Source organism: Rhinichthys klamathensis, unplaced genomic scaffold (genome assembly GCF_029890125.1).
Source record: "Rhinichthys klamathensis goyatoka isolate OS25496 unplaced genomic scaffold, OSU_Roscu_1.1 h1tg000059l_1, whole genome shotgun sequence".
Classification (NCBI taxonomy): Eukaryota; Metazoa; Chordata; class Actinopteri; order Cypriniformes; family Leuciscidae; genus Rhinichthys; species Rhinichthys klamathensis.
In genome coordinates this window covers 10,594,898-10,622,500 of record NW_026606604.1, presented here as the reverse complement: position 1 = coordinate 10,622,500, position 27,603 = coordinate 10,594,898, and the positions used below count along the sequence as shown (strand labels likewise).

Sequence of the window (27,603 nt, the reverse complement as noted above, 5' to 3'; positions counted from 1 at the left end):
CACGTCAATCCCATAAATTCATACAGCGTTTTCAGTCAAGAATCTGGAATCTGGCGTTAAAGGATTGTTCAAATCTGCTTGAGAACCAGTAGGTGGCGCAATTGCTCAATACTGTTTTCATTCTTATGCCATTACTAAATTGCAGTGGCTACTGAGTAATCTTGAAAACCTTTTAATCTTAAACTTTAATGAAGTAAAAACCATTTCGGCCTATGTGCATTTTGGCAGTTCATACAACGCTTACTTTGTCAACAATAAGGTGAGAAATGAAACATACTAGAAAGCACTGTAGTCATGTAGCAAACACTTTTATCCAACGCACCCTACAGCAAAACAAAGGGAAAACCGCTGTGAAGGAGCCTGGGATAAGTTGCTTTGTTAAGGGGAATGTTAGTGATGGATCAAACCTTTCAGTTATCAGCCCTGATCTTTAACCACTACACCACCAAAAACATATTTAAATGAACATATTTACCAAGAATTCTACCATGGGTTACTATTTGCATTGCAAATGAGCACTACAGGGACACGATAATAATGATAACTCTCTAGTAAGTCAATCAAAGACCATTTTAATACAAATACGTAAGAATATATATTGCCTCAATAATCTCCTTACTGCTTATTAGGTAGTTGTTACGTTTAGGTATTGGCTAGGATTAAGGATGTAGAATAAGGTCATGCAGAATAAGGCATTAATATGTGCTTTATAAGTGCTAATAAACAACCAATATCCTAGTAATAAGCATGTTAATAAGCAACTTAGTAGTGAGAATTTGACCCTAAACTAAAGTGTTACCACATTTATATAAAGAAGAGCAGAAGAGTAATCAGTCTGTGTGTCAGGTGTGGTTTGGTTGTCTTTAGTATCCTAGCAGCAAACACCAACAGGAAACACGAGACTCCGGTTGTAGATGGACATCTGAATGAGTATCAGGTGTTCATATGACAGACACACACACACACACACACACACACTCAGATGTGAGTCTACAGATCCAGCACTAGGACCCAGGATCATCCCTGTCCCTGCCTCCTCTCCTCGATCACTCACTCCTCTCCTCCCTACCTGATCTACTCACTCCAGGATGGAGCAGAGAGATGTCGCAGAGACCAGAAGCACACGCAGAACCAGGTCAGAGACCAGACACATCCAGACAGAACATAGTCTTGCCTACTAAGTGTCATTTTCTTTCTGTATATAGAGTATTGTTGTAGGATTCACATTCTGCAAATGGACAACACCATTAGAAGACTGCAAAATTCCTGAATAAGTCATCAACTATGTAAAAACCGCAACCTTTTACATGCAAAAGTCACCAACCTACACATAACCAAATTCTACAGGATTGCTGGATTTTATCCCACCATTGGACTTAAACGAATTCTACACAGGGACTGAACAAGAAGCCAGTTTTAAGTGTTTAGAATCAGCCAGCAGGTGTAAAGTTGAAGTCATAGAAGTTCACTGAGCGAGACTCAGATTCTCTGGACTGTATATGTGTACCTCTACATTCAGCCATGGGAAACGCAGCTGGAAGTCTGGAGATGACCCCCGCGCGGGACACCAGACGGCCCGTCAGCACCTACGGGCAGAAACAGCCACCGGCCCCCAAACTGCCCCCACCACCTGAGGACGAATTAGAGGAGAGGTTCAGCGTTGTGTTGGTACGTACAGAACAAAATATCCCATTATGCTGAAAGCTAAAAACACACTAACAGTGAGTTTCAGCTCTAATATTTTCTTTTTGTTAAATGATTTGCTGATTGAATATAGAAAAACGGCATGTCGAAGGGCATCAGTATGTGTGGTTGAGGGCTGAGATGTGCCACTGCATTTACCATAAATAAGTTTGATATGCATGGTGAAACTGATGTGCATCTCTCTGCATGGTTATGAATGATTGAAACTGCATAGCCTGCCCAAATGACATAGCTAGTTGTACCACGCTGTCGACAGTGTTGGAATGTTACGCGGATATGAGGTGATTGCATTCATATGCATGTTTGTGAAATCTGTAAGATCTCTCAGAGTATGAGTGTTATGCAGAAGTGAGACTATAATTGTGCAGCTGGGAAACTTTAATGAGTCTTTAGGTAGCCTTCATGTGCTTTATCTACATGTATGTATGATGTAGGATTTATCTACTTATTTATGATGAGTGTAAAATATGTAAATGTAATGCTGTTTTAAATATCTTTAAAAAAAAATTTTTTTTACTTTGATCTGCTACTTACTCACCCTTACGTCATTCCAATCTTGAGACTTTCTTTTCATACATTGAGAGTAAATTGTAATCAGGGTCTGTCAAAATCCCCAAAAGAACAAAATGCACCATTAAAGTATTATAAAAGTAGTCTATCAGCACTTCATTTGAAGTCTACAATAGATTTGTGAACAGGAACAGACTGACATTTAAGTCACTATTTGCCACTACTCTTCTTTGACAGTTTGTCCTTCACTATATGAAAAAAAGCAGAATATTTTAAGTATTAAATATCTTCTTTTTTTTGTCCAACGGAAGAGCAAAAAAAGGTCATGGGGTTTTATGGACATTTTTGTTTAAAAGTGACTTAATTATATAAATTCACACACCTTACTACAATAAATAATATATTGTTTGAGCACAGAATGATGCTAATATGATGAGGTTAGAGTTGGACCTGGAATGATCAACTGTAAACTAGTCAACGAATATTGGACATCTGAACAGACCAAATCCAACCACTCACATGTTAAATACCTGTGTTTAAAAGGGATATTTAGCCCATCTTTACCTGTATACTGTAAATTGGTCTGGCTCTGGTGTGTGTTAGTAAAGTCAGCTCTAATTTATTCCAAGGTAATTAATCTACTCTGCCAATATCCTTGATGCATCTCCTAAATCAGATAAACACTCCACACTCTCCCATCATGCAGCAGTGAAAGGCCATCTAATCTACGAACAAGTATTAAAGTGCACATGCAGGCTCTCCATCAAACTCAAACAACTTCATTCTATCCAGTCGCCATCTATAATGCCTAGTCAGAAAGAGAGTTTGTGACATGCTGTTTGTATATGGAAATACGATGCAAATAATCCAAGTAGCACCGGCAGCATGTTCATGATAAAACACACTGAATTAAAATGGGAATCACTCGAAAACACACACAGTCGGGTAACAAATGTAAATATTACAACACAAAGCATCAGTGCAATAACCTGTAAGCCTGTTTAATAAAAGTAATAACTTAAGTATTAAATTATGAAACAAAGTCTTGCATAACAGTGGCCATATACACAACATCGCATCACAGAAGTCTTGCATAAAAGTGGCCATGTACACATGCAAACTCATGCAAATGTACAGAGAATTCTGCATTATTTTCTTTGTGAGGCATTTTAAACACACAAGCTGATGCTTTCTACATCGCCCTGCTGAGGAGAGGAGCGCAAGACATCTGCAAAAAACACTGGCCTGTAATTATACAAATGGCCCGTTCACTTATGATATTGATATTTTGCATGTGGCTACTTACTGAAAGGACAAACCATCCATCGTCAGCTGTAGTCCCCCCTTCAGCTGATCTAGAAAATATATGACAATGAATCAAAGTCAGTACTCAATGTATTTCAATATACTTATTACTGCAGAAACTGATGGTATTATTGAATAAAATATATTACTGATGGTACACTACTGTAACATTTGGCCCTCTGGCGGTTAAAACACATTTTGGGAAAGAACATTGTTATGGTTGTGCTTTGGCTGTGCGGATGAATATGACCCTTCACAATAGATAATGTTTTACAATAAACTCCGTTAAAAGAGCTATATGGCAATTTATCTGTTCAATATTTTAACTTCCTCACCTGTTGAGTCATAAAAACGCCATCTCTGTGTTGCTTTTACAACATTTCAAATCCCTCAGTTCTCGCTATCTCTGAAAAGCCAAAGCAATGTTGATTCTTGTTTTATTACGAGCTCTGTCACGCTCTCTTTTTGCCAGCAGGCTCTCCACTGTTCGGCGTTTGTTTAAAACGGGTGATTTTCCGGAGGTTCGAGATTAAGCGGCTCCGTGTCAACCCTTCTCGCTCGTTGTAACAATTAACCTTAAACACCAGACACACACGCGTCAAAGTAGCCGAGGTGTAACATATTCCAGAGCTTACCATAGTGAATCAGGGCAAGACAAAACATGTTTTTGGAAGAAGGATTGATGATGTATTGGCTCTTTATTTCAATTTTGCTAATTTTAAACAAAAACGTTACACAGTGTACCTTTAAAATAATAACAGTACAAAAAAAAACATCAAGCTGAGCTCTTGAGAAATGTGAAATTATGAACTATTACAAAATCCTTGAGGTGATATTATAAAAAGTACCAGATTTGGCTTACAAATATACAAAATACTCAAATGCAAATATTAATTGTATTAAATATTCAGTATCATCTTCTAGTGTAATTCTGCCAAAGGTAAAATATGACAGCTTTGAATGATGATATTATGCTCTGCATGTGTATTGCAGTATACGCTGCTTCACTGCATTGATATTTGATTCAACAATTATGTGTACATACATTTGAGTACTTTATAAAGGATTCAAAACATCCTAGGATCAATTTAGAATCCTAGAATATAGAATCTTGTATATTCAAATAGAACCCATCGTATAGGATTCGAAATAAATGGTGTCACAACATGTAATGAAGTTAGAAAATGGTAGCCGACCTTGTCCTGAAAACCATTTTACTGTTTTTATTTTTAGAGGAGGACTAAAAAAGATAGAACATGTAAAAAAAGACAAAGAAAGGGCAGACGTTCCACTCAGAAGGGAGAGAAATATAAGCAAATAGATGATGGTGGAAAAGTTGGATGTGTTTTGTCTTTTATTCTATATTTCTCTAGCCTCCTTTCCTCATTTTATGGGCAGAAAGGGGAACTATAATAATAAAGAGAGAGACAGAAAGGAAACTATGCGGCCTGAATTAAAGCATGCAAAGAAATCACTGTGTCTACACAGCAGACCCAACGCCACAATTATAAGATTGACAATTATAATCAATGATGCTGTCTGCACTGCAGGCTTTCCACAGAGGAAGATTGTTTGAGTGTGAGACTGTGTGTGTGTGTGTGTGTGTGTGTGTGTGTGTGTGTGTGTGTGTGTGTGTGTGTGTGTGTGTGTGTGTGTGTGTGTGTGTGTGTGTGTGTGTGTGTGTGTGTGTGTGTGTGTGTGTGTGTGTGTGTGTTTGCCCTAAAGCATTATTTCTGCAGATTGCTGGTGTTCCTCCCCTTGACCTGTTTTAAAAATTAGGACACAGTGCCATACTAATGTGCCACGCATTGCAAAGAAGAGTAATTCAATATGCAGCAAAAAAATAAATAAATAATGAAATGACAAAGCAAAAGTAAAACATGATGTTGTGGATGTAACTTTTACGTCATACCATTTAAAAGATTAGGACGGGTAAGAAGAAGTCTCCAAGGCTGTATTTATTTGATCAAAAATACAGTAATATAATAACAGTAGAATATTTTGAAATATTTGTACAATTTAAGAGAACTGTTTTCTATTGTATTTTAAAATGTCATTTATTCCTGTGATCAAAGCTGAATTTTCAGCATCATTACTCCAGTCTTCAGTGTCACATGATCCTTCACAATCACAAATCCTTCTAATATGCCGATTTGCTGCTCGATAAATATTTCTGATTATTATCAATGAGGAAAACAGTTGTGCTGCCTAATATTTTTGTAGAAACTGTAACACATATTTTTAAGGATTCTTTCATGAATAAAAAGTAAAAGAAAACAGCATTTATTTGAAATATAGAAATCTTTTGTAACAGTGTTCATCCAATGATCTTACATCTTGTTATTCATGTTGTTTCATCGACTTCTGATTACTTTTAAGCAAGAGATGACATCCGATATTCATGGTACAAAAGTTTTCCTTTCACTTTTCACAGTAAACTTGATTTCCTAGGTCTGATGTGGATAGACAGATGTTTAGACTGTTTAGCATTTTTGCTTTGACATTTACTATACAGTTCTTTAGTCTTCGGTCAGTCTTGGGTTCATAAGCGGGTCACAAAAAAGGCAAAATTAGTTCATTGAGATCTTTTACAATGTTCCCAAAACAAATGATAACATTCCTGAGCTATCAGCTGAAAGATACAGCCAAGGAACTGGGCACAAAACAAATACTGTGAATTCCAATCATCTTTACAGCCATGTCTGTTCCTAAAGCAAGAAATGCAATCTCACCTGCTGTATGCAAAAGGGAAAACTCCACAAACTGGCGGAAGGGGGTGTGCATTTATACATTTACAGACCGTTTTGATATTCCATTTTCCAAAATGCCCCCTTCTTTCAAAAACATTAAAAAATCTTACAGACCTTCAACCTTTAAAACCATATGGAAAGACCAGAAAAACACCTAGCAACCGGTTAGAGAACTCCTTAGCAACTGCATAGTAAAGCCCTGGCAACACCCTAGCATAGTATGGGTTTTACATGGGAAAACACCACTTAGGGCTGGTTCGCATAGAAAGCGTTTTTGCTGGTAAAAAAGTGAGACGCAGGTCAGGGGAACGAAAATAAGCGCAAGGTCTAGAAATGCGTTTTTTAAAAGTTGAACTTCTTTTAACTTGAGCGCCGCGTTTTTACTATGCCGTGTGTCATTCATGCGCGACGCCCTGCAAAATACGAAGATCAACAGTTAAAGATGTATGTCTGGCGGGTGTTAACATCGAAAAACAACGGGAAAATAGCGCATTGGAATGGGAAAAGGCGTTCTGTGTGAATGGCCCCTTTTTACTCTGCTACCTGAAGCCTGTTTTCAGTTTCAGGTTCACACCGACGGCGACGAGTAACACTCGGTAGGGCCCCTTCTAATTGGCTTCACTTCTCTCCGTTGAAATCTATGGGGTCGCTGTGTTCATTTCTTTTACTGTCTGGTAGGGCCGTAGTAGATCCGTGCATGTGCGCAGACCTGTGGCTTTCACTCTGCGACCTTTAAGACGATTTGCATAATGTTTTAGGAGATTTCAAGGCACAGTGTGTGTGTGTGTTCGGTATCATGCTCAGATGAGTCATTGAGGTAATTCTGCAGGGACCATAACAGTGTGTGTGTCTGTCTGTCGGTGTGTGTATGTGTGTGTGTAAACACTCATGCTGTTCATAAATAATTTAGGAGATCGTCATAGAAACAGGACATTCACACAGCACTAATCTACCGGTTCAAAAAGGGCATTCTTCGAGTCAGCATACCGTACTTATTATAACATGTGATCTGTCTGCTGCTCGTAAACCGTCTCACAAGACGCAACCGCTTACTCATCAGTTTATTAGTGCCCATGTGTAAACGACTGTTGTGTGCTATTGGAGCCACCCACAGTAATTCAACATTTACACACTGCAGTTATCTGGAACATATTATAGCTAGATCTGGTCTTTTACGGCACACTGCAAACAACTAAATCCGAAGAAAATGTGACAATATGGTGTTGTGGGTGGTTGTCAGGGTGTTGCTATGCAGATGTCAGGGTGTTGCTATGCGGTTGTCAGGGTGTTGCTATGCGGATGCCAAGGTGATTCGGTGGTAACTAGGTAGTTTCTTCCTCAGATTCCTCCTTCCATGCAATTTAATGGCTTTTTTTTCTTAAAGAAATTAATACTTTCATTCAGCGTTTCATTCAAGGATGCATTAAATTAATCAAAACGGACAGTAAAGGCATTTATAATATTACAAAAGATTTCTATTTCAAATAAATGCTGTTCTTTCCAACTTTCCATTCATCAAAGTATCCTGAAAAAAAGTATCACGGTTTCCACAAAAAAACAAAAAACAAAATATTAGGCAGCAAAACTGTTTTAAACATTTATAAGAATAATAAATATTTCCTGAGCAGCAAATATTAGAGTGATTTCTGAAGGATCATGTGACACTGAAGACTGGAGTAATGATGCTGAAAATTTAGCTTTGCATCACAGGAATAAATTACATTTTACAATATATTACAATAGAAAACAGTTCAATTGCAATAATATTCACAATATTACTCTTTTACTGTATTTATGATCAAATAAATAAAGCCTTGGTGAGCAGAAGAGGCACATTTTTTTAAATGGCAGTGTATAATAAAACATCAAGACCTTTTTTATTCTCTGAAAAACAGTATGCAATGAAAAATGGTTTTCAATAAAGTTCTTTGCTTAACCAAAGTTGCAGCAATAAACAATAACAAAACCTTTTTAAGAGTTTACCTCAGTGGAATAGATCTAACGGTTCTGCTGAATTAATGTAAAAAAAATTATAGACGTACCCAAAGGTTTTATGTTGTCTCTTGCTCTGTGATTGTAGAATTCAATGAATCTTCCCCCCGATAAAGTGAAGCTGCTCTGTCAGTACGACAATGAGAAGAAATGGGAGTTAGTCTGTGACCAGGTGAGTTCAGAGCAAAAACACACATATTCATTTACCATAAAGCTGATTTTACTAGCCTAAAGCACATCGCACACCTTTAAAGGGGGTATATAATCAAAAACACAATTATCCTTGCTCTTTTAAAGTAAAAACGTCCTCTCCAGTTCACCCAGAGCATTTATAGAAACTAAATTAAAAAATTTGTTCAGAAGATACGTATAATGGTTTTGATGTCACAAACATCACCCTTTTAAGATATGTCCAAATAAATAAACAACTATTCCGTAAGAGGTTAGCGATCATATTACACATCCAAATAACAGCCCACTTAATTCAAAGGATCATGAGGGTGAAAAATGGAAACGAAAGATTAATTTATTTATGCAAGAAACATGACTAAAATTAAATGTGGACTTATTTGAGATTTAGGGGAGTTTACTATTCCTTCTTGTTTCTGTCTTCAGGAGCGATTTCAGGTGAAGAATCCTCCATCAGTGTACATTCAGAAACTCAAGAGTGTATTAGAGCAGGGAGGAGGCAGAAAGGTACTGATATGTGTGTGTGTGTGAGTGTGTGTGTGTGTGTGTGTGTGTGTGTGTGTGTGTGTGTGTGTGTGTGTGTGTGTGTGTGTGTGTGTGTGTGTGTGTGTTTGAATTTGAGAGTGTGATGTAGAACTCATCCAATTATAATCAAACTGAAATATGTGAGTGATTTTATGTGTGTGATTTTAATGTATAAAATTACATGCGTGTGATTTGTAGTTTAAAAGGCGAGTCCAAGAATCCACACAAGTTCTGAGAGAGTTGGAGATCTCGTTGCGCACCAATCACATCGGGTAAGAGCCATCACATGACTGCCGAAAAACATGCATGTTTCTGGCCTGGGACTTTTTAACTACTTTTTTATTAAAGTTTATTAAATGCAGGTTTCCTTTTCCATGAGACATCTGGAGCTCTGGGAATGTCTGTGTCAACACTGGATTGTCTTTTGTTTTTTATTTGTGATAAAAAGATCTCTCTGTCTGTTCAGGTGGGCTGAGGAGTTTCTAAATGAAGAAAACAAGGGTTTAGAAGTGCTAGTGGACTACCTCTCTTTCGCTCAACGTGCAGTCACGTATGTACAGCACACACACACACACACACAGTCACACAAAAACACAAAAGAGGAACCTAAATTCTTAATGTGACGAGGCGTCTGGGAAAAGAATGTGCTCTCTGACCATCCAGTGTCTCAAACCAAACTCTGATGCCAGCTAACACTGGTATTATATTCACTAGATTAGTCTGAGTTTCCAAACAAAACAACAACTAAGCAAAAACACTGTATGGCAAACAAAAGACGGTATGCACCAAGTACACTACCTGTCTGGCAGCTGTAAAATGGCATTATTTAAAAAATGTGTTTGAAAGAAGTCTCTTCTGCTCACCAAGGCTGCATTTATCGGATCAAAAATTGTCAAATATTTTTATCATTTTTTATTGTAATATATTGTAAAATTGTATTCATTCCTGTGACCAAAGCTGAATTTTCAGCATCATTACTCCAGTCTTCAGTGTCACATGATCCTTCAGAAATCATTCTAATATGTTGATTTGCTGCTCAAGAAACATTTATGATTATTATTGTTGAAAACAGTTGTGCTGCTTTCTATTTTTATGGAAACCATGGTTCAGTTTTTTCAGGATTCTTTGATGAATAGAAAGTTCAAAAGAACAGCATTTATTATTAAGTATTTACAGTCACTTTTGATCAATTTAATGCATCCTTGCTGAAAAAAGTATTTATTTATTAAAAAGATATATTATTCACCCCAAACTTTTGAAAGGTAGAGTAAATTGCAAACCAACTTTTCAGTTCATTAGATCAACTGTATTAACAAAAACAGTTATTGTTTGAGTGGATACCTCAAACTAATATACAGAGGTGAACATAAAAATGAACATGCATTCATAAGACAGACTGTGTTTTTACAGATATGACATGGAGAGCTCCGATAATGGAAGCTTTGAGGAGAAGTCTACGGAGGATCTGACCATGAGCGCGACAAACTCCCCCACCCACAATTCCCCACGCTCAGGACGGTCCTTCGCTGCGAGGTCAGTCATGCATGCTGATCAAAAATCTACATACAGAAACCCAATCACACAGAACATCATGCGCACGTGCCAAACACTATCACTTGAGTGTCATTTTGAGATCATAGCATGCATTCAGACACAAACACACACCCGTCCAATCGCTTCTATCAGGATCAGCAGCATTCCTGATACAGAAAGAGTGAGTTTGTGTGCATCTGTGCGTCACATATCTCAAAAGATTTTACTTTGAATGATTTTGAGATTACACAATAATATAGTTCTGCTTTGAATCAATGTGTTTCTGCATGAAACTGTTTTTTCCTCAGGAAAGCTCTGAGATACTCGCGTCTGCTCAGCCAGAAGAACCACCTGCATCTCTGCATCATGTGCCTTCGCACCATCATGAACTACCAGGTACTTTTCACTCTCGCCTCGCCTCGTTTCATCTCTTCTCTTGACTAATGCGTCTGTGTGTGTGTGTGTGTGTTAGTTAGGTTTTAATCAGGTGATGGCTCATCCCAGCTGTGTCAATGAAATCACTCTTAGCCTCAACAACAAGAGTGCCAGGTGAGAGGACAGTGTGTTTTGGTTTTGAATGTTTTTGTTTCTACACTTTTTTTTTGTCCTTAAATATGTATGTGTGTGTGTGTTTAGGACTAAAGCACTGGTTCTGGAGCTCCTTGCTGCTGTGTGTCTGGTTCGAGGAGGTCATGAAATTATTATTGCAGCCTTTAATAATTTCAAAGAGGTAAGAAAAGAAAACCTTTCTTTCTCTGTTCATCCGTCTCAATCTTCTTACCTCCGTCTTATTGTGCACAGTTCAACACTCTAAAAATAAATAATAATAATTCAAACATATATACCAAAACATAATATAATCAAAAAGAATAAAAATAAAAAATAAATTATAAAATTATTTATAAAAGGTCTATAGAAGGTATTAATTAAATATAATCAAACATAATATACCAAAATAACATTTAAATACATATAATAATAAAAAGAAAAAATGTATTATGTATTATACTATTGTATTATGTTATTAAATATCTATTATAAAAATAATAAAAAGAAAAAAGTTTGAATTAATAATATATAATAAAATCTAATATACAAAAACATAATATAATCAAATAAAAAAAAGAAAAGGAAAAAAAGATATTCATTAAGTGTCCAAATAGTTGTTAAGCCCACTGTACATAATATATAATATGTGAATAATTTTATATATTCTAATACAATATGTGATTAATTATATTCACTTTTCATCAATCAATCTCGTTATTTCAGGGATCAAAAACCTGATCCAAACTCTTAAGTTATTCACACAGACACTTGATGAGATTTAGATACAAGTGTCTGATCTGCTGTTGAGCTGCCGTAAGCTGAACCTTAAGCTATGATATCAGCTGTTACACCCTGTCTGAGAGCGACGCGCGTGTGTATAGGAGATATGGCCCTCCTGCAACCTCACACACTCACACGGACGTCGGTTTTGTCTCAAAGACATTTGTGTGGGTGATGATTCAGATGCCTATCTCTGACAGCAGAAAGTATTAAACAAACTAGAGCTAAAACCAGAACAACTATTGGTTATACTTGCTTGGGGGTTTCCCACTTCATATGTCTGTGAAATTTGCATAAAAATGTAACACAGTCTTTCTGTAGCGACAGCTAAGTAATAAGATAGAGAAGTTGGATGGAATATTAAAGCAACAATACACTGTCAGGTGATAAAGTATTCTTATGGAAAGTGTGTAACCAAGGTATTATACCATACACACATTTTCTAAAAATGTCACAGTCGGTTCTTTTGAACCCTTTTACTTTTATTTAGTGGCATTATTACTTTATGCTCAAGTACTTGATAGCAGACAATTTAATCAAAAGCAAAATACAGTAAACTCACGTACAGTTAACAATCCCCTCTGAGACAAGTGTGTGTGTGTGTGTGTGTGTGTGTGTGTGTGTGTGTGTGTGTGTGTGTGTGTGTGTGTGTGTGTGTGTGTGTGTGTGTGTGTGTGTGTGTGTGTGTGTGTGTGTGTGTGTGTGTGTGTGTGTGTGTGTGTGTGTGTGTGTGTGTGTGTGTGTAGGTGTCTGGAGAGAAAAACAGATTCGAAAAACTAATGGAATATTTCAGAAATGAAGACAGCAACATTGATTTCATGGTGAGGACAGAAACCTTTTCTCTATTAATTGTCCTATTTAATAAGATTATTACACTAACTAAGGTATTTAGTTCAACATCTCTGTATATACCATATTAATATAATGTATATGGTCAATTTGATCGTTGACCAAATTTATGAGTGAATCTTGATATAACTTTTCCAATTTAGGACTAGCATTAAGTTTCTATTTTAGTCCACTTGATAACACTTTACAATAAGATCTCATTTGTTAACATTAGTTAATGCATTAACTAACATAAACTAACAATAAGCATATTTTACAGCACTTACTAAAGCACTTACTTACAGCACTTAATACAAATGTTCATGTTCATGTTAGTTCACAGTGCATTAACTAATGTTAACAGATACAATTTTTGACCTTACAAAAGTGTTGGTAAATGATTAGATGAACATTAACTAAAAGTAATAAATGCTCAATAGTGCTCACTGTTAGTTTATCTTAATTAAATGTTAACCAATAAAACCTTATTGTAAAGTGTTACCCATTTTCTATATGTATTTAAAATTCCCAATACTAATATCAGAGTACATACAGTACATCACATACATAATGCATTAGGTTTCTAGACATAGATTAAGGTTTTTCCTGTTCTACCTGACCTTTTAATGTCGGATCATCAGTGTGTGGAAACTGATCAATATTTGTTTTCCTTTTTTACCTTTAGGTGGCTTGTATGCAGTTTATCAACATTATAGTGCACTCAGTGGAGGACATGAACTTCAGAGTGTATTTACAGTATGAGTTTACACAGCTGGGAATCGACAGCTATCTAGAGGTGAGCAAGTAACCTACACCACTATTTAAAAGCTTGGGATGACTGTGATTCTTTACAGTCTTTTATTCAACACGGATGCATTAAATTGATCAAAAGTGACACTAAAGACATTCATAGTGTTACATATAATGTATGTATGTGTGTGTGTGTGTGTGTGTGTAGAGGTTAAACGTCACTGAGAGTGAGAGGCTGCAGATGCAGATTCAAGCGTACCTGGATAATGTGTTTGATGTTGGAGCGATGCTAGAAGACGCCGAGGCCAAAAACACAATAATGGAACATCTAGAGGAGCAACAAGAACAAAACACACAGGTACACACACACAATTACTTGAACCTATACTGATATAAATCTGTTTGATAGTCAAATGCACATATATCTGCTTTTTGAATCAATAATAACTAAAACAAACCAGTAGACTAAAACAATAAAAAGGCATAATCCACAGCTAGCTTTTAATTCATGACGGGGAGGCAAAGAACCGCCCAGTGCGAAGAAGAGGTGCATTCAAATCGTTTAATGCACAGCTAGCCGTTGATTATCCTGCTTATACCATGGTCATTTGCCAGCATTGACAACTTAAAGCTATTATTGATGTTTGCAGCGCAATATTTGACTGGAATGGTAAAATTGGCGGTTATTTGTTTAGTTACGGCTCGTTATATCTAGCATTCTGCCCGCTCTGACTCAAACACAGAGATAAAGTAGATAAATTCATTATCGAGAGAAAGTACAACGTATAAATATATAAGTATAGTTATTTATCATAAATTGTGTATATCAGCTAAATACTAGACTGCAGCAGTGTGAGAGTGAAGCTGCGGAGAAGACGACTGAACTCGAGAAACAACTCATAGAGAGTATGAAAGAGGTGGAGCTTCTGAAGGTAACACACTATACTGATACACACACACTCACTTTTACTCGTGTTTCCAGCCTGTGCAGCTTTGGTGTGTGTTTTCAGGGCAGTCTGAAGGAGGCGCACGCTCAGGTCTCTCAGCTGCAGCAGAAGGAGAGAGAGAGAGAGACACAGAGTGAGAAGGAGCAGGAGAGAGAGAGAGACAGACAGCGCTGTCAGCTGGAGGAGAAGCTTCAGGTTCTAGTGGATCGAGGTCTGATCCGCATGGAGAAATCCCAATCCGGCTCTCTGGATTTACACGTGATACCTGTCGCTAACACAACAGGTGAAGATCAAATATACACACAACCTTATCACTTATTCTAATTACATTATATTATATAGTATTATACATATTATACATGTTATACATAATAGTATCTATTATATTATATTACTATTCTAATTACATTTTAATTATAGTTTTTATCTTATTTGTTAATGTATTATAACTTTATTATAATTTTTTTTTGTTTTTTATTTTATTTATATCAGGACAATGTGCAGTTACATTAAAAAGATGGCTGCACCAGATTTAGCATAATGCTAATTTCCATCTTTAGTCCTACACAATTAAGATCATATGATAAAGTTAAAATTGCATAACAAGGACAATCAACATTTAAAAATATATAACAAAGATGATAAGTATAATATAAAAAAGGTAGCTTACTGGGAAGGTTCAATACATAAAGTGCAAAAACAGATTAAACCCTGAAAATTATACAAAAATGTATATACATATACACTCACCGGCCACTTTATTAGGTACCCCATGCTAGTAACGGGTTGGACCCCCTTTTGCCTTCAGAACTGCCTCAATTCTTCGTGGCATAGATTCAACAAGGTGCTGGAAGCATTCCTCAGGGAGTTTGGTCCATATTGACATGATGGCATCACACAGTTGCCGCAGATTTGTCGGCTGCACATCCATGATGCGAATCTCCCGTTCCACCACATCCCAAAGATGCTCTATTGGGTTGAGATCTGGTGACTGTGGAGGCCATTTTAGTACAGTGAACTCATTGTCATGTTCAAGAAACCAATTTGAAATGATTAGAGCTTTGTGACATGGTGGAAGTAGCCATCAGAGGATGGGTACATGGTGGCCATAAAGGGATGGACATGGTCAGAAACAATGCTCAGGTAGGCCGTGGCATTTAAACGATGCCCAATTGGCACTAAGGGGCCTAAAGTGTGCCAGGAAAACATCCCCCACACCATTACACCACCACCACCAGCCTGCACAGTGGTAACAAGGCATGATGGTTCCATGTTCTCATTCTGTTTACGCCAAATTCTGACTCTAACATCTGAATGTCTCAACAGAAATCGAGACTCATCAGACCAGGCAACATTTTTCCAGTCTTCAACTGTTCAATTTTGGTGAGCTCTTGCAAATTGTAGCCTCTTTTTCCTATTTGTAGTGGAGATGAGTGGTACCCGGTGGAGTCTTCTGCTGTTGTAGCCCATCCGCCTCAAGGTTGTGCGTGTTGTGGCTTCACAAATGCTTTGCTGCATACCTCGGTTGTAACGAGTGGTTATTTCAGTCACTGTTGCCCTTCTATCAGCTCGAACCAGTCTGGCCATTCTCCTCTGACCTCTGGCATCAACAAGGCATTTCCGCCCACAGAACTGCCGCTCACTGGATGTTTTTTCTTTTTCGGACCATTCTCTGTAAACCCTAGAGATGGTTGTGCGTGAAAATCCCAGTAGATTAGCAGTTTCTGAAATACTCAGACCAGCCCTTCTGGCACCAACAATCATGCCACGTTCAAAGTCACTCAAATCACCTTTCTTCCCCATACTGATGCTCGGTTTGAACTGCAGGAGATTGTCTTGACCATGTCTACATGCCTAAATGCACTGAGTTGCCGCCATGTGATTGGCTGCTTAGAAATTAAGTGTTAACGAGCAGTTGGACAGGTGTACCTAATAAAGTGGCCGGTGAGTGTATAATATACATATTTCAGTGTAATCTGTTGAAGTTTGGTTTATGTATGATTCCAAATATATTTTTTTGGGCGATTATATACATAACATAATATAATGTTTAATGCAAATAATAAATAATAAATGCAAAGCACTGTTACATATTTCTGTAAATAATAAATAAAACATTTCTCTTTTAATCCCAAGATAAGAAGAGTACAACAGAAATGAAGGCCTCTCCTGTGATGCAATCTCCGCCCCCTCCTCCTGTCCCTGCCCCTCCTCCACCTCCTCCCCCGCCCCTTATGAGTGAAGCTCCGCCCCCTTCACTGTCACCTGGAAGGGCAGGAACCCTAAAGACAGGTGAGAGAAATGATGACAGTCATGTATAGTACAAAAATGATGAGATTCTAAATGATTTTCAATGAAAAGTGGAGCTGTGCAAAACACTGAAAGTGTATTTCTTCCCCTCTGTGTGTGTGTGTGTGTGTGTGTAAGGTGTAAAAGGTAAGAAGCCAATCAAGACAAAGTATCGTATGCCCCTGCTGAACTGGCAGGCTCTACTGGAGGAACAGGTGGCTGGCACGGTCTTCACAGAGCTGGATGATGAAAGTGTGCTTGGGGTCAGTTCATTGTGTGTTTATAACTCGGCTCACAGAAATGCATGAAATAGGGCCACCTGAAAATAGAGTTGTAAGAAACTTTGCTGCTTGTTGCTTTTTTCTTCTTAAAGTACAGTATATATATTTATTATATTAATTATTTATAAAATATTTGAATATAAAATATATTTTTTTACATTTTAAAAATTTTAAAAATAATTTTATGTAATATATATTAAAAAAAATATTTTTAATTTGTATAGTTTTTTTTGTAATTAAAAAATATATTTTTGGGGTAGTCTTTCCCGACATGTTTTTACTTCTTGTAATATGTTTTAATTAGTGAGATATATATACAGTGTATTTATAATTGTTTTAATCTTTATCAATTTAATTTTAATATAAAATAAGTGTGCGTGTTTCTAACTGGGCCTATAGAAATGCATGAAAGAGGGCCACCAGGAAATAGAGATGCTAAAACATTTGCTGCTTTAAATTTTTTTTTTTTATTATGAAATATAATTTAAAATGAAACGATTTACTTTTTAATGTACATAAATTTCTTTTTTTTTCTTGAAATATATTTTTAATTTAATTATTATAATTCAATATAAAATATTTTTTTAAGTGAAACATAAGGGAGCTGATAGGAGTACTCATAAGCCGTTTTATATCAACATTTATCGACTTATAAGCCGAATTATCTAAACATTTATCATCAGAATTGATTTGAAGTGAAGGCCTAAAGACGATGTCACTCACCTCCATGTGTTTGTCCTCTTCCTGTCTCTGAAGGAGTTGAACATGGACGTCTTTGAGGAGTTGTTTAAAACTAAAGCTCAGTCTGCTCCTGTGAACGTCGGCACTCTGAAGGGGAAAGTGGCCCATAAAGCATCTAGTAAAATCTCACTACTGGAGCCCAACAGGGCCAAAAACCTCGCCATCACACTGCGCAAAGGAGGCATGAGCACCGCTCAGATCTGCACTGCGATCCAAACGTACGTTCAACACCCACAATCCCTTACACACACTATCAAAAATGATACCATCAATAAGTTATAACAACATACATTTTTACATTGCTTTAACTCATCGAAATAAGTTAAGCAATTTTCAACTTTTTTAAAAAGTTATACAAGATTCAACTAATTTTTTAAGTCAGTTTAATGTAATTTAAACTGAAATGACTTAATTGATTGTACGTAAAAATGTTTAAAAAAAATTTTTACAGTGTAATGATACTTTTCTTTCACGTCACACAAACCAGACTGATCCTGCTCCTCTCCTCTGTGTGTGCAGGTATAATCTGGATTTGCTAAACTCAGATTTTCTGGAGCTGCTGGAGCGTTTCATCCCGTCTGATTATGAGCTGAAGTTGATTGATAATTTCGAGCGTGAAGGCCGCCCCCTGCTGGAGCTCTCAGAGGAGGACAGATTCATGGTGGCCTTCAGCAAAATCCCACGGCTGTCACAGAGAATCAGCACGCTAACATTCATGGGAAACTTCAGCGATAGCATCCTGCTATTAAAACCTGTGAGTATATATGCAATATACATTGAAAAAATATTTTTTTGCAGTTGTAAGGAAAGATTAGTGGAGTACGTTTTACAACAAAATACTATTTCAGTCTTTCTACTTGAAAAAATGTCATTTAATTCAATGTTACATTTGTTGTCAATTGTTAATACACCAATTTTTTTTCAGTGTATTTTAAGTCAACATAAAATCTAAATCTATTTGCTTGTTTTACATGTTTACCTTATTTTGTAGCAATTAAATGCCATCATCGCTGCTTCCATGTCTATCAAATCCTCCAGCAAAATGAAGAAGATTCTAGAGGTAAAGAGAATCAACTGTCATGTGAGATATCTGTAGTGAAAAGAAAACTGATCTTTCTCTGTTTTCTAGATAATTCTCGCATTTGGGAATTACATGAACAGTGGGAAGAGAGGATCAGCATATGGATTTCGACTCCAAAGTCTGGATTTGGTGAGAAAACGTCGATAGCTGGCCATTTTGAGATTATTGGGATATAAAGCAGATTAAATGTTTTAGTTATAGTGTCACTCCCAACAGTCTTTCCAATAGATAATTCACATATTGTGCTTTCATATAGTTTCAGTTCATTACGTGTCAGGGTAAAATAAATACCTAATTTACTAGCAATTGTATTTTTTGAATATATAAGTGATTATTCAATTGAAATAAATAGCAAATTTTATTTACAAGTACCCACTGAAAATAAAGGGTTTGATTGAAACTAGGCTTTTTACATTACATTCTTGCATTCAAGCTATATATATTTGATCAGTTCATGCCAAGTGGGCACGTTTATTACACGTTGACTCCCTGACAAAGGCTTGTATACCTGAGTGTTTTAAAGGTTTAAGATGACCAAGCCATAACAATAAAGGCTTTTTTAATCTTTCTAAAGAGAGTGCCTTGGAGTTTCCTGAATTTTTGGGCACGTCAAGGTTATTTTCGTAAACGAAAACTGAAACTAAGACTAAAACTATTGGTCAAAAAAACATTTTCGTAAACTGAAATAAAATTAAAAATTCATAATAAATGAATAACTAAAACGAAACGAAACTAACAACAGTTACTGAAAAACTAACTGAAATAAAATAATAATGAGCAAAAATAAATAATCGTTTTCGTAATTAATAAGCTCTTTACTTTGGCGGAAAATCTGACCTGGCTGTTTAGGGAAATGCCTGGCGCTTCACCCGTGTGAAGTTGCTGAGGCGATTAACCGCGTGTCGTGACGTGCTCAATGAAGGACCGTAACGTAGAACACATCGGCTGTTCATAAAGGATGCATTTGTGGCAGTGGAATGGGAAATAAATAACACAAGGTAATGAGACGCAAGTTGAACTTCTTTTAACTTGAGCGCAGCGTTTTTAGAATGCCGTTTGCAATGCGCGGGTGCAACAGCAAACAAGTCCGTCAAGCACAAAAAAACCTTTAATGTAGGCTACTTCTGTATGTTTGAGATATCATGTTTTCATTAACGTTGACAATGTAGGGATTCTAGGAAATACCAGGACACGACACACCAAAAAGCACGTGCATACACACACACACACACACACACACACACACACACACACACACAGAGACAGTCTGGTCCACTATTTGTGGGGACTCTCCATAGACGTAATGTTTTTTTTATACTGTACAAACAGTATATTCTGTCTCCTTACACTAACCCGACCCATCACACACACACACACACACACACACACACACACACACACTACACAGACCCCTAAACTTACCCATCTCACACACAACTTTCTCTATTTTTACATAAAAAAAAACCCTCATTCTTAATGATTTATAAGCTTGTGTACATAGGTCCCAAAGTGACACGAGTCCCCATGCATCTGTGTGCATTCAGGTTTAAGTCCCCACCAGGATATAAAGACATGTACACAGTGCACACTCACACACTGCATAGATACTTATTATTTAATTACACTGGCTTTACAGCAGGTTGTGTTGGCTGTAGTCAGATGAATTGAGCTGTTTTTTTGTTATGTTCCAGTGGCCACTCTGCTACATGTACAGCTGAAAAAAAGTAAACTATGTTTAACAAGATTTAATCTTTAATATGAATTAGTTTGTCTGAATTTTTCATATTTTTTTTTCTTGTCTACTTTTAAGTTTTATTTATTTGGTGCTTTGCTCAATCTCAAACCATTATTTTATTTGTATTATTAAGATGTCTGACCAAGAGTTAACTGTAATCTGGGCACATTAAACTGCTGAAATTAATCGTCTCGCTTTGGTCTACACTGGAAGTGTTCTGTTAGCTCTGCTAAACTATAATTACTAAAACTAAAACTGAGACTAAATAAAATAAAAACTAAATAGAAATGCGTTTGCAAAATAAAAACTAAACTAAAACTAACAATACCATTAATGAAACTAACTAAAACTAAACTTAAATTCAAAGCAAAATTGAAAACGATATTAAATTATTTTACGTTTATTAATTTATCACACATTTCTCACATTTTCACTTTCAGCTTCTGGACATGAAATCCACAGATAGAAAACAGACACTCCTGCATTTCATCGTCAGCATCATACGAGAAAAATACCCTCAGCTGCACAACTTTCACACTGAACTACACTTTCTGGACAAAGCTGCGCTGGGTGAGTGTTCACACACTCACATCCACTCTCCAGTCCAGCTCTGGGTGTGAATGTTTTGCAGGACATGATGTAGACTACTGGAGCGACTGTCCTCAAATGACTTTAACCACTTTTTGAAGGGGATGCTGGGGGATTTAGTTGCTTAAACAAAATCTGAATGTCCAAAATGTCAAACTTTTGGACTTTTTAGACAAAATGACGCAAATTAAAGGTGCATTGCGCAACATTTCATGTTAAAAATACCCGTTTTTCTAACCCATACATGCTTAAACAATTGCCTGATGGGCTGAATGAGCCCTTCTCTGATCACTGCGATTGCCTCTATAATCCTGTACAGTAAAATAAATATTCGGGACGGAATTTGAGACTGGGCGTGACGTCATGCGCGTTCACGCTCACCTGGCTATGTCTGGCAGGTTTGTGTATTCGCCGCCATTCTCCGTATCAGCGAAGACAACTCGAGCGACAAAACTTTAGTCAACTTTCGACAAAGAAGATGGATTCAAAGAGACCGGCTTGTAGTTCATTTCAAACCCCAACGCAAACTCCACGTAAGACAAAGAAAACTTTTGTCTAGTGCCACCAAAAGGGCCAAATTCGAGTCAGACAGGCGTCGGAATAAGACGAGAGTCAACATCGGGAAGGCTTTCAACAAATGGAGAGATCTCCGGTCTGCTCTAGGGCTCAAACGGGATCCTCAGTTGGCTTTTACAAAGTAATAACTTGTATTGTTCATGAACGTGTTTCCATAATAATACAATCATAAGTGGATACAGTAAACACATAAAACAGTTCAACATGGAGATAGATGGAAACAAAAACCGAAGTTTTCTACTACCCCCGTTTTCCCCTCACACATAAGTGTGTAATTTACTCAAATGCCTTTCCTTTCATATATTTAAAATGACTGGCAGATTTATAACTTTATTACCTCTGAAGACATTATGACTGTAAACAAAAGATTTGTGCGGCGGATGCTCCTTTGGTTATGAACAGCTCGTGCAAGCGTGCGCAAATGCGTGTGGTCCATGAGCGTGCACACCTCTGGTTGCAGTTTCGCTTGTCGCCAGAGGGGGCGTAGTTCTGCAAAAACTCAGAGACTTGCGCAATGCACCTTTAAGTAAAGGAATACACCAAGTCAATTTTTTTTTAAATATTTTCGAAAGAAGCCTCTTGTGCTCGCTAAGGATGCATTCTTTTTTTTAATCAAAAATACAGTTAAACAGTAATATTGGAAAATATAGTTACAATAAAAAATATATATATTTGAATATATTTTAAAATGTAATTTATTCCTGTGATCAAAGCTGTATTTTCAGCATCATCACTCCAGTCTTCAGTGTCACATGATCCTTAACAAATCATTCTAATATGATGATTTGATGCGCAAGAAATACACATCATCACATCACAGGATGTCAAAAACATGAGAAAACCTTATTTATTCCAAACTTTTGACTGGTAGTATTTTTTCAATTTGAAGTAATGATCAAAGCTAAACATTTGGGCTGGTGACCTAAAGGTTGTATGTTTAAATCCCAAATTGCTGAAAGCATCTGCTAAATGAAAGCCAATGCACAAACTTATATATACAGGTGAAACTCGAAAAATTAAAATATCGTGCAAAAGTTCATTTATTTCAGTAATTCAACTTATATATTCAAACCAATATATTATATAAACTCGTTACATGCAAAGAGAGATATTTCAAGCCTTTATTTGTTATAATTATGATGATTATGGCTTACAGCTATGAAAACCTTTTCACAATATTCTAATTTTGAATTTGGGGTTTTCATAGCTGTAAGCCATAATCATCATAATTATAACAAATAAAGGCTTGAAATATCTCTCTTTGCATGTAACGAGTCTATATAATATATTGGTTTGAATATATAAGTTGAATTACTGCAATAAATTAACTTTTGCACGATATTGTTTTATTTTGGAGTTTCACCTGTATAGGCTGACCTGTATGTTAATGCATCTTTCTCTCAGTCTCTCTGGACAGCATCCTTGCAGACGTGCGGTCTCTGGAGAAGGGAATGGAGGTGATCCGTAAGGAGTTCCAGCAACAGAACGACAGCACTGTCCTCACAAACTTCATGTCCAATAATGGCAGTCTGCTGGACACTATTGTTAAAGACAGCAAAACTGCACAGGTGGAGATGAATTTAGTCCTGCGCTACATAGAAATCATATTGAATTTGAAATCAGAAGAGCTTGATCAGCTCTGTTTGTCTCTCTACAGGAGATGTATCACTCAGTGGTGGAGTATTTCGGAGAGAATCCCAAATCCACACCTCCTTCTGTGTTCTTCCCTGTTTTCGCCAGGTTCATTAAAGCATATAAGGTGATGAAATCATTACAGTGTTACTATCACATCAGCATATATCACACTAGTTATGAGAGATTAAAACCACGAAGATACACTGAAAAACGTTTGGTGTAGGATTGAACTATTTTCACTCTGTAAATTGCTTGTAAATTTCACAAATAATTACAAAGAAATGGCAAGTACACAATGAATTAAACATCAAATTTTGAAGTTGCAAGACTGAAATAGTATTTTCTTCTAAAACATATTCCAATAATTGTTTATATATAATTTTTGAAAAATATAACAGATCCTAATGATGACAGTAGATGAAGAAGAGAAGTGGTCCAAGCACCGAGCCCTGAGGCACCCCGGTAGCTAAATACTGCAACTTGACATCTTGCCCTTATATAAAATAGGGGTTATGACTACATAAAGTACTCATTAATACAGACTCCCTTTTCAAGTGCTTTTTGCATTTGAAGTGTCAGCTGAATTAATCACCTTAAACTTCATAAGTACTTTTTGGATCATTCATTTATTCATTATCGCAGTTCCTCACCATTTTTCCTTAATAAGTATTAATAAATAAAAATGGATAAAGATTCATCATAAACTCCTCTAGAGCAAGGGGTTATAGCACAATATTAGCCAGTGTTGTTATTGTTGTCCACCAGCATGTTGATTTACTGATGAATCTTTCTTTCTCTAAAGCTGGCCGAACAGGAGAACGAACAGCGGAAGAAATTCTCTGAGAATGATGACAGCGTATGTTTATCCATCTCTGACCCTTCCATCACATCAGTGAGTAATAAGGTAATGCGTGATAGACAGAGACCGAAACACTTGAGAACAGGGGGTGAGATATAAAGACATCTTACCGGTCTGTTGATGTCCACAGATGCCAGCGCTTCCACGATTGCCACAGGTGGATCTGATCGCAGAGCTGAAGCGCCGGCAGATGACACCGCTCGTGCGAGAGGGCAAAGACGGAGCCATCGAGGACATCATCACAGGTCAGTCTGGGGTCAGGGTTCAAAAGTCGACTTGCTGTGGGTGGATAAAACCACCGCCCTAACTTTGAATATTACAATAAGAATGAGTGATTTTACCACGGTTTGGGGTTTTATTATAAATGGCGCAAATAAAACCTGACACATACTGTACCTTTACACCAGGTTTCGTGTGCTTAAAGTAGGGGGTCCCAGAAAAGTTCAGGAAAAAAATTAATAATTTAAAACAATAAAATAAAATCCCAATTTACTAAATTTGAAATTCTGCTGTTTCATTCTGCTTTCTAAAGAAAGGTCAATTGCTACAAAGAATGATTCTATTGACAGCCATAATTTTATGCACAGTACTATAATGATGCATAGAAAAAAATATTTTTTAATTATAAATGTGCATAATACACACACACACACACAATATATATATATATACATATATACATAAATAAACATGCACATTTATCATTAAAATTGGTATAGAATAAATGGTTATTTATAGAAAAGTATATATTGTACTTACATGTATATTTACATTTTTTATAGCATAAATGTTTCTTTATACAAATGCTTTTTTTTACAATATAAATGTATACAAAATTATTGAAAAATATGTACATTTGTATAAAGACCCATTTATACTATAAGAATTTAAAATATATTTTTATGTAAATATAATTATGTATATATTTAGAGTTTATAATATAGTATTATAGACTTAAAGTATTATAAAAATGTAAGTATATTTACTATAAATACTGTATATTTAAACATTTATATAATATACATGTGTATAAATACTCCTAAATACAGTACATTAAAAAAATATCATATTTATAATGTATAAATATAATGAAATGTTCATTTTAATAAATACATTTCTATAAAAATGTAATATTATACATGTAAAATTAGATGTTTAGTTTATATACATTTGAAAAGACCCATTAATACTATAAAAATGTAAATATATTATAAACTATATTTTGAAAGACATTTATATATACATGATTCAAGATTCAGAAATGTAAATATATTTTTAAATAATTATTTTAATATATACATTTGTATAAACACCCATTTATACATTTAGAAAAAATATATTATAGATGTAAATATATATTTATAAACCATAAATATATTGAAATTAAATTTATTTATTGTTAATAAGCCTAACTGTACACTGATATAGAATGAAAGATCGCCAGAACGATCTGTTTAAGCAGATATTTTCACACAGAGCGTTTGTTCTTCGTTCCTCATAGTGTCTTGGGATTCTTTGCCTAGTCTAATTCTCTCTTCACTCGTCATTTTGTCAGTTATTTCTGTCACTCTATTTTTCTGCTTTTGATATTCCGAGTATATTGTGTATTTAGTTCAATTTGTCTTATTTCTGGCTTCCTCTAACATCTGCGTGTTCTGTCTGGTTCCCAGCTCTGCAGGCGGTGCCGTTTACGGCCCGTTCTGGGAAGCGTTCCTCTCGTCTGCTCTGCGATGGGACTTCTGTATAACCGTCTCTTGCTTTCTCTCTTCTGTCTCTGAAGGTATCGCTCTTCATCTAGACACTGCTATCCATGTCAGCTTTGCTCTTCTGTAACTGAACTTCCTGCAAGTGCCTCGCTCCGCTCCGCCTTATAGATCTGATGTTTCCCTTTCTTTCACAAACTTCATCAGGGGAGGATTCTGAGTCTGACTGCGTGTATTTGCATTTGTGTGTGTGTGTGTGTGCAGATTTGAGGAACCAGCCGTATATCAGAGCCGACGGAGGTAGACGAAGCGCCAAATGGAAACCGGCACAGCAGCTTCTCGTGTCGTCAGACATCTCTCTGTGAAACACACGCAGCTCGAAGGATTCCCAGAGGAACGGACTCAACTAATGAAGCCAAAAACAGTTTACAAGAAATATTTAAACAGCTACAAAAAGCTCTAAATTAAGTTCAACTATTTATTTTAAATTCAGCAAACACTTTTAGGGAATACACAAGAAACCTGTCAAGAGCATGTGCTTTTATATTTCATATTTAGCCAAAAATTAAAAGATATTTGGATAATATAATTGGAAGAATTTGAGTTATAACTGAATTCCTTATAGTTTTATTTAGATTTTGGGGTGAAATATGGCACATTCTTGAAATGTTTTATAAGATTTACCCTTGAACAACTGGATTTCCAGCTACATTTTACATTTAGACACTTTATATCGATATTTACATGATGTATTCTTGAAATGCTTACTGTACGCTTACACCAACTACTGAAAACTAGCTTCGTCTAGTATGTGTATATATATTTTTTTCATACAAATCAGTCTTTTTCTTTCTACATGCATATAGATTTTATACTGGGAAACTGGCAGTTTACACATATAAAAGTACAGCATTTCTGGATAACAATTAGCGCACAAGTCTGTAGTAGAAGATATTCACTTTAATAGTCACAAAAACAGCACGAGAACATTCTAAACCAACGGTCTCTTGTACATACAGAACCAGACGAGGTTTTTTCAACATTAAAACAACTTTTGCATTATAACATTTCCATGTAGATATATTTCTATTGGTCGACATTGCATTCACACTTTGTTATTGTTTTATCACAAGTAGTTGTCGATAGATTTATATACATTCTATATGTTGCATTAATGAAAAATGGGGGTTACTTTTTTTTAGACATGTTAAATCACCAAAAGCGGTTTGGAATGCTTGAATGGTTTGTTACAGATTAGACAACAGTGAAAAGGATCAGATTGACCCGTCTACTCACATAGAACTATTTTTATTCTTTAAAAAAAAAATGTCTCTTGATTCATTCGGAAATCCATCTATCTTACACTTGTAAACAGAACTTACAGAGAGAGGATTCTGCATGCAGACTTTGAGAAGATATCTATCTACATGCTGTTCAGAACTCTCAAAATCTTTTGGTAGAAAAAAAAAAGTTTACAAAAAATACCCTAAATGAACATATCCATGATCATACAGTTTATATACAGTTACACAGTTGTATTTTGCACATTTGTCAGTGTGTTAACACAGCATATGGTGCTCGCATCAGAGTTTGGGTCTATTCTACTTCAGTGAAGTCATTTTAAGACACGAAAAAGAAAGTAATGAGGTATGTATTAGGCATCTGATGGACACGACCACCAAGCCAAACTATAGCATCTTTTAAATATATATATATATAAACATATATATATATATACTAAGCATAAAATGGA

At 36.1% G+C, this 27,603-nt stretch overlaps 1 protein-coding gene across 1 annotated transcript; it reads left to right on the top strand.

The window, feature by feature from the left end:
* Nucleotides 1-1,351: 1,351 nt before the first annotated feature.
* Nucleotides 1,352-26,043, top strand: fmnl1b (formin-like 1b). Its single transcript, XM_056249427.1, has 26 exons — nt 1,352-1,668; nt 8,350-8,433; nt 8,877-8,957; nt 9,174-9,247; nt 9,442-9,525; nt 10,386-10,508; nt 10,817-10,904; nt 10,981-11,057; nt 11,145-11,238; nt 12,584-12,658; nt 13,351-13,461; nt 13,624-13,773; nt 14,246-14,347; nt 14,426-14,645; nt 16,499-16,654; nt 16,790-16,914; nt 17,689-17,891; nt 18,193-18,427; nt 18,665-18,733; nt 18,803-18,883; nt 20,930-21,059; nt 23,058-23,221; nt 23,311-23,412; nt 24,091-24,192; nt 24,278-24,392; nt 25,818-26,043. The coding sequence occupies exons 1-26, from the start codon at nt 1,522-1,524 to the stop codon at nt 25,892-25,894; spliced, it is 3,069 nt and encodes a 1,022-aa protein (XP_056105402.1). The 5' UTR covers nt 1,352-1,521; the 3' UTR covers nt 25,895-26,043.
* The last annotated feature ends 1,560 nt before the right edge of the window (nt 26,044-27,603 follow it).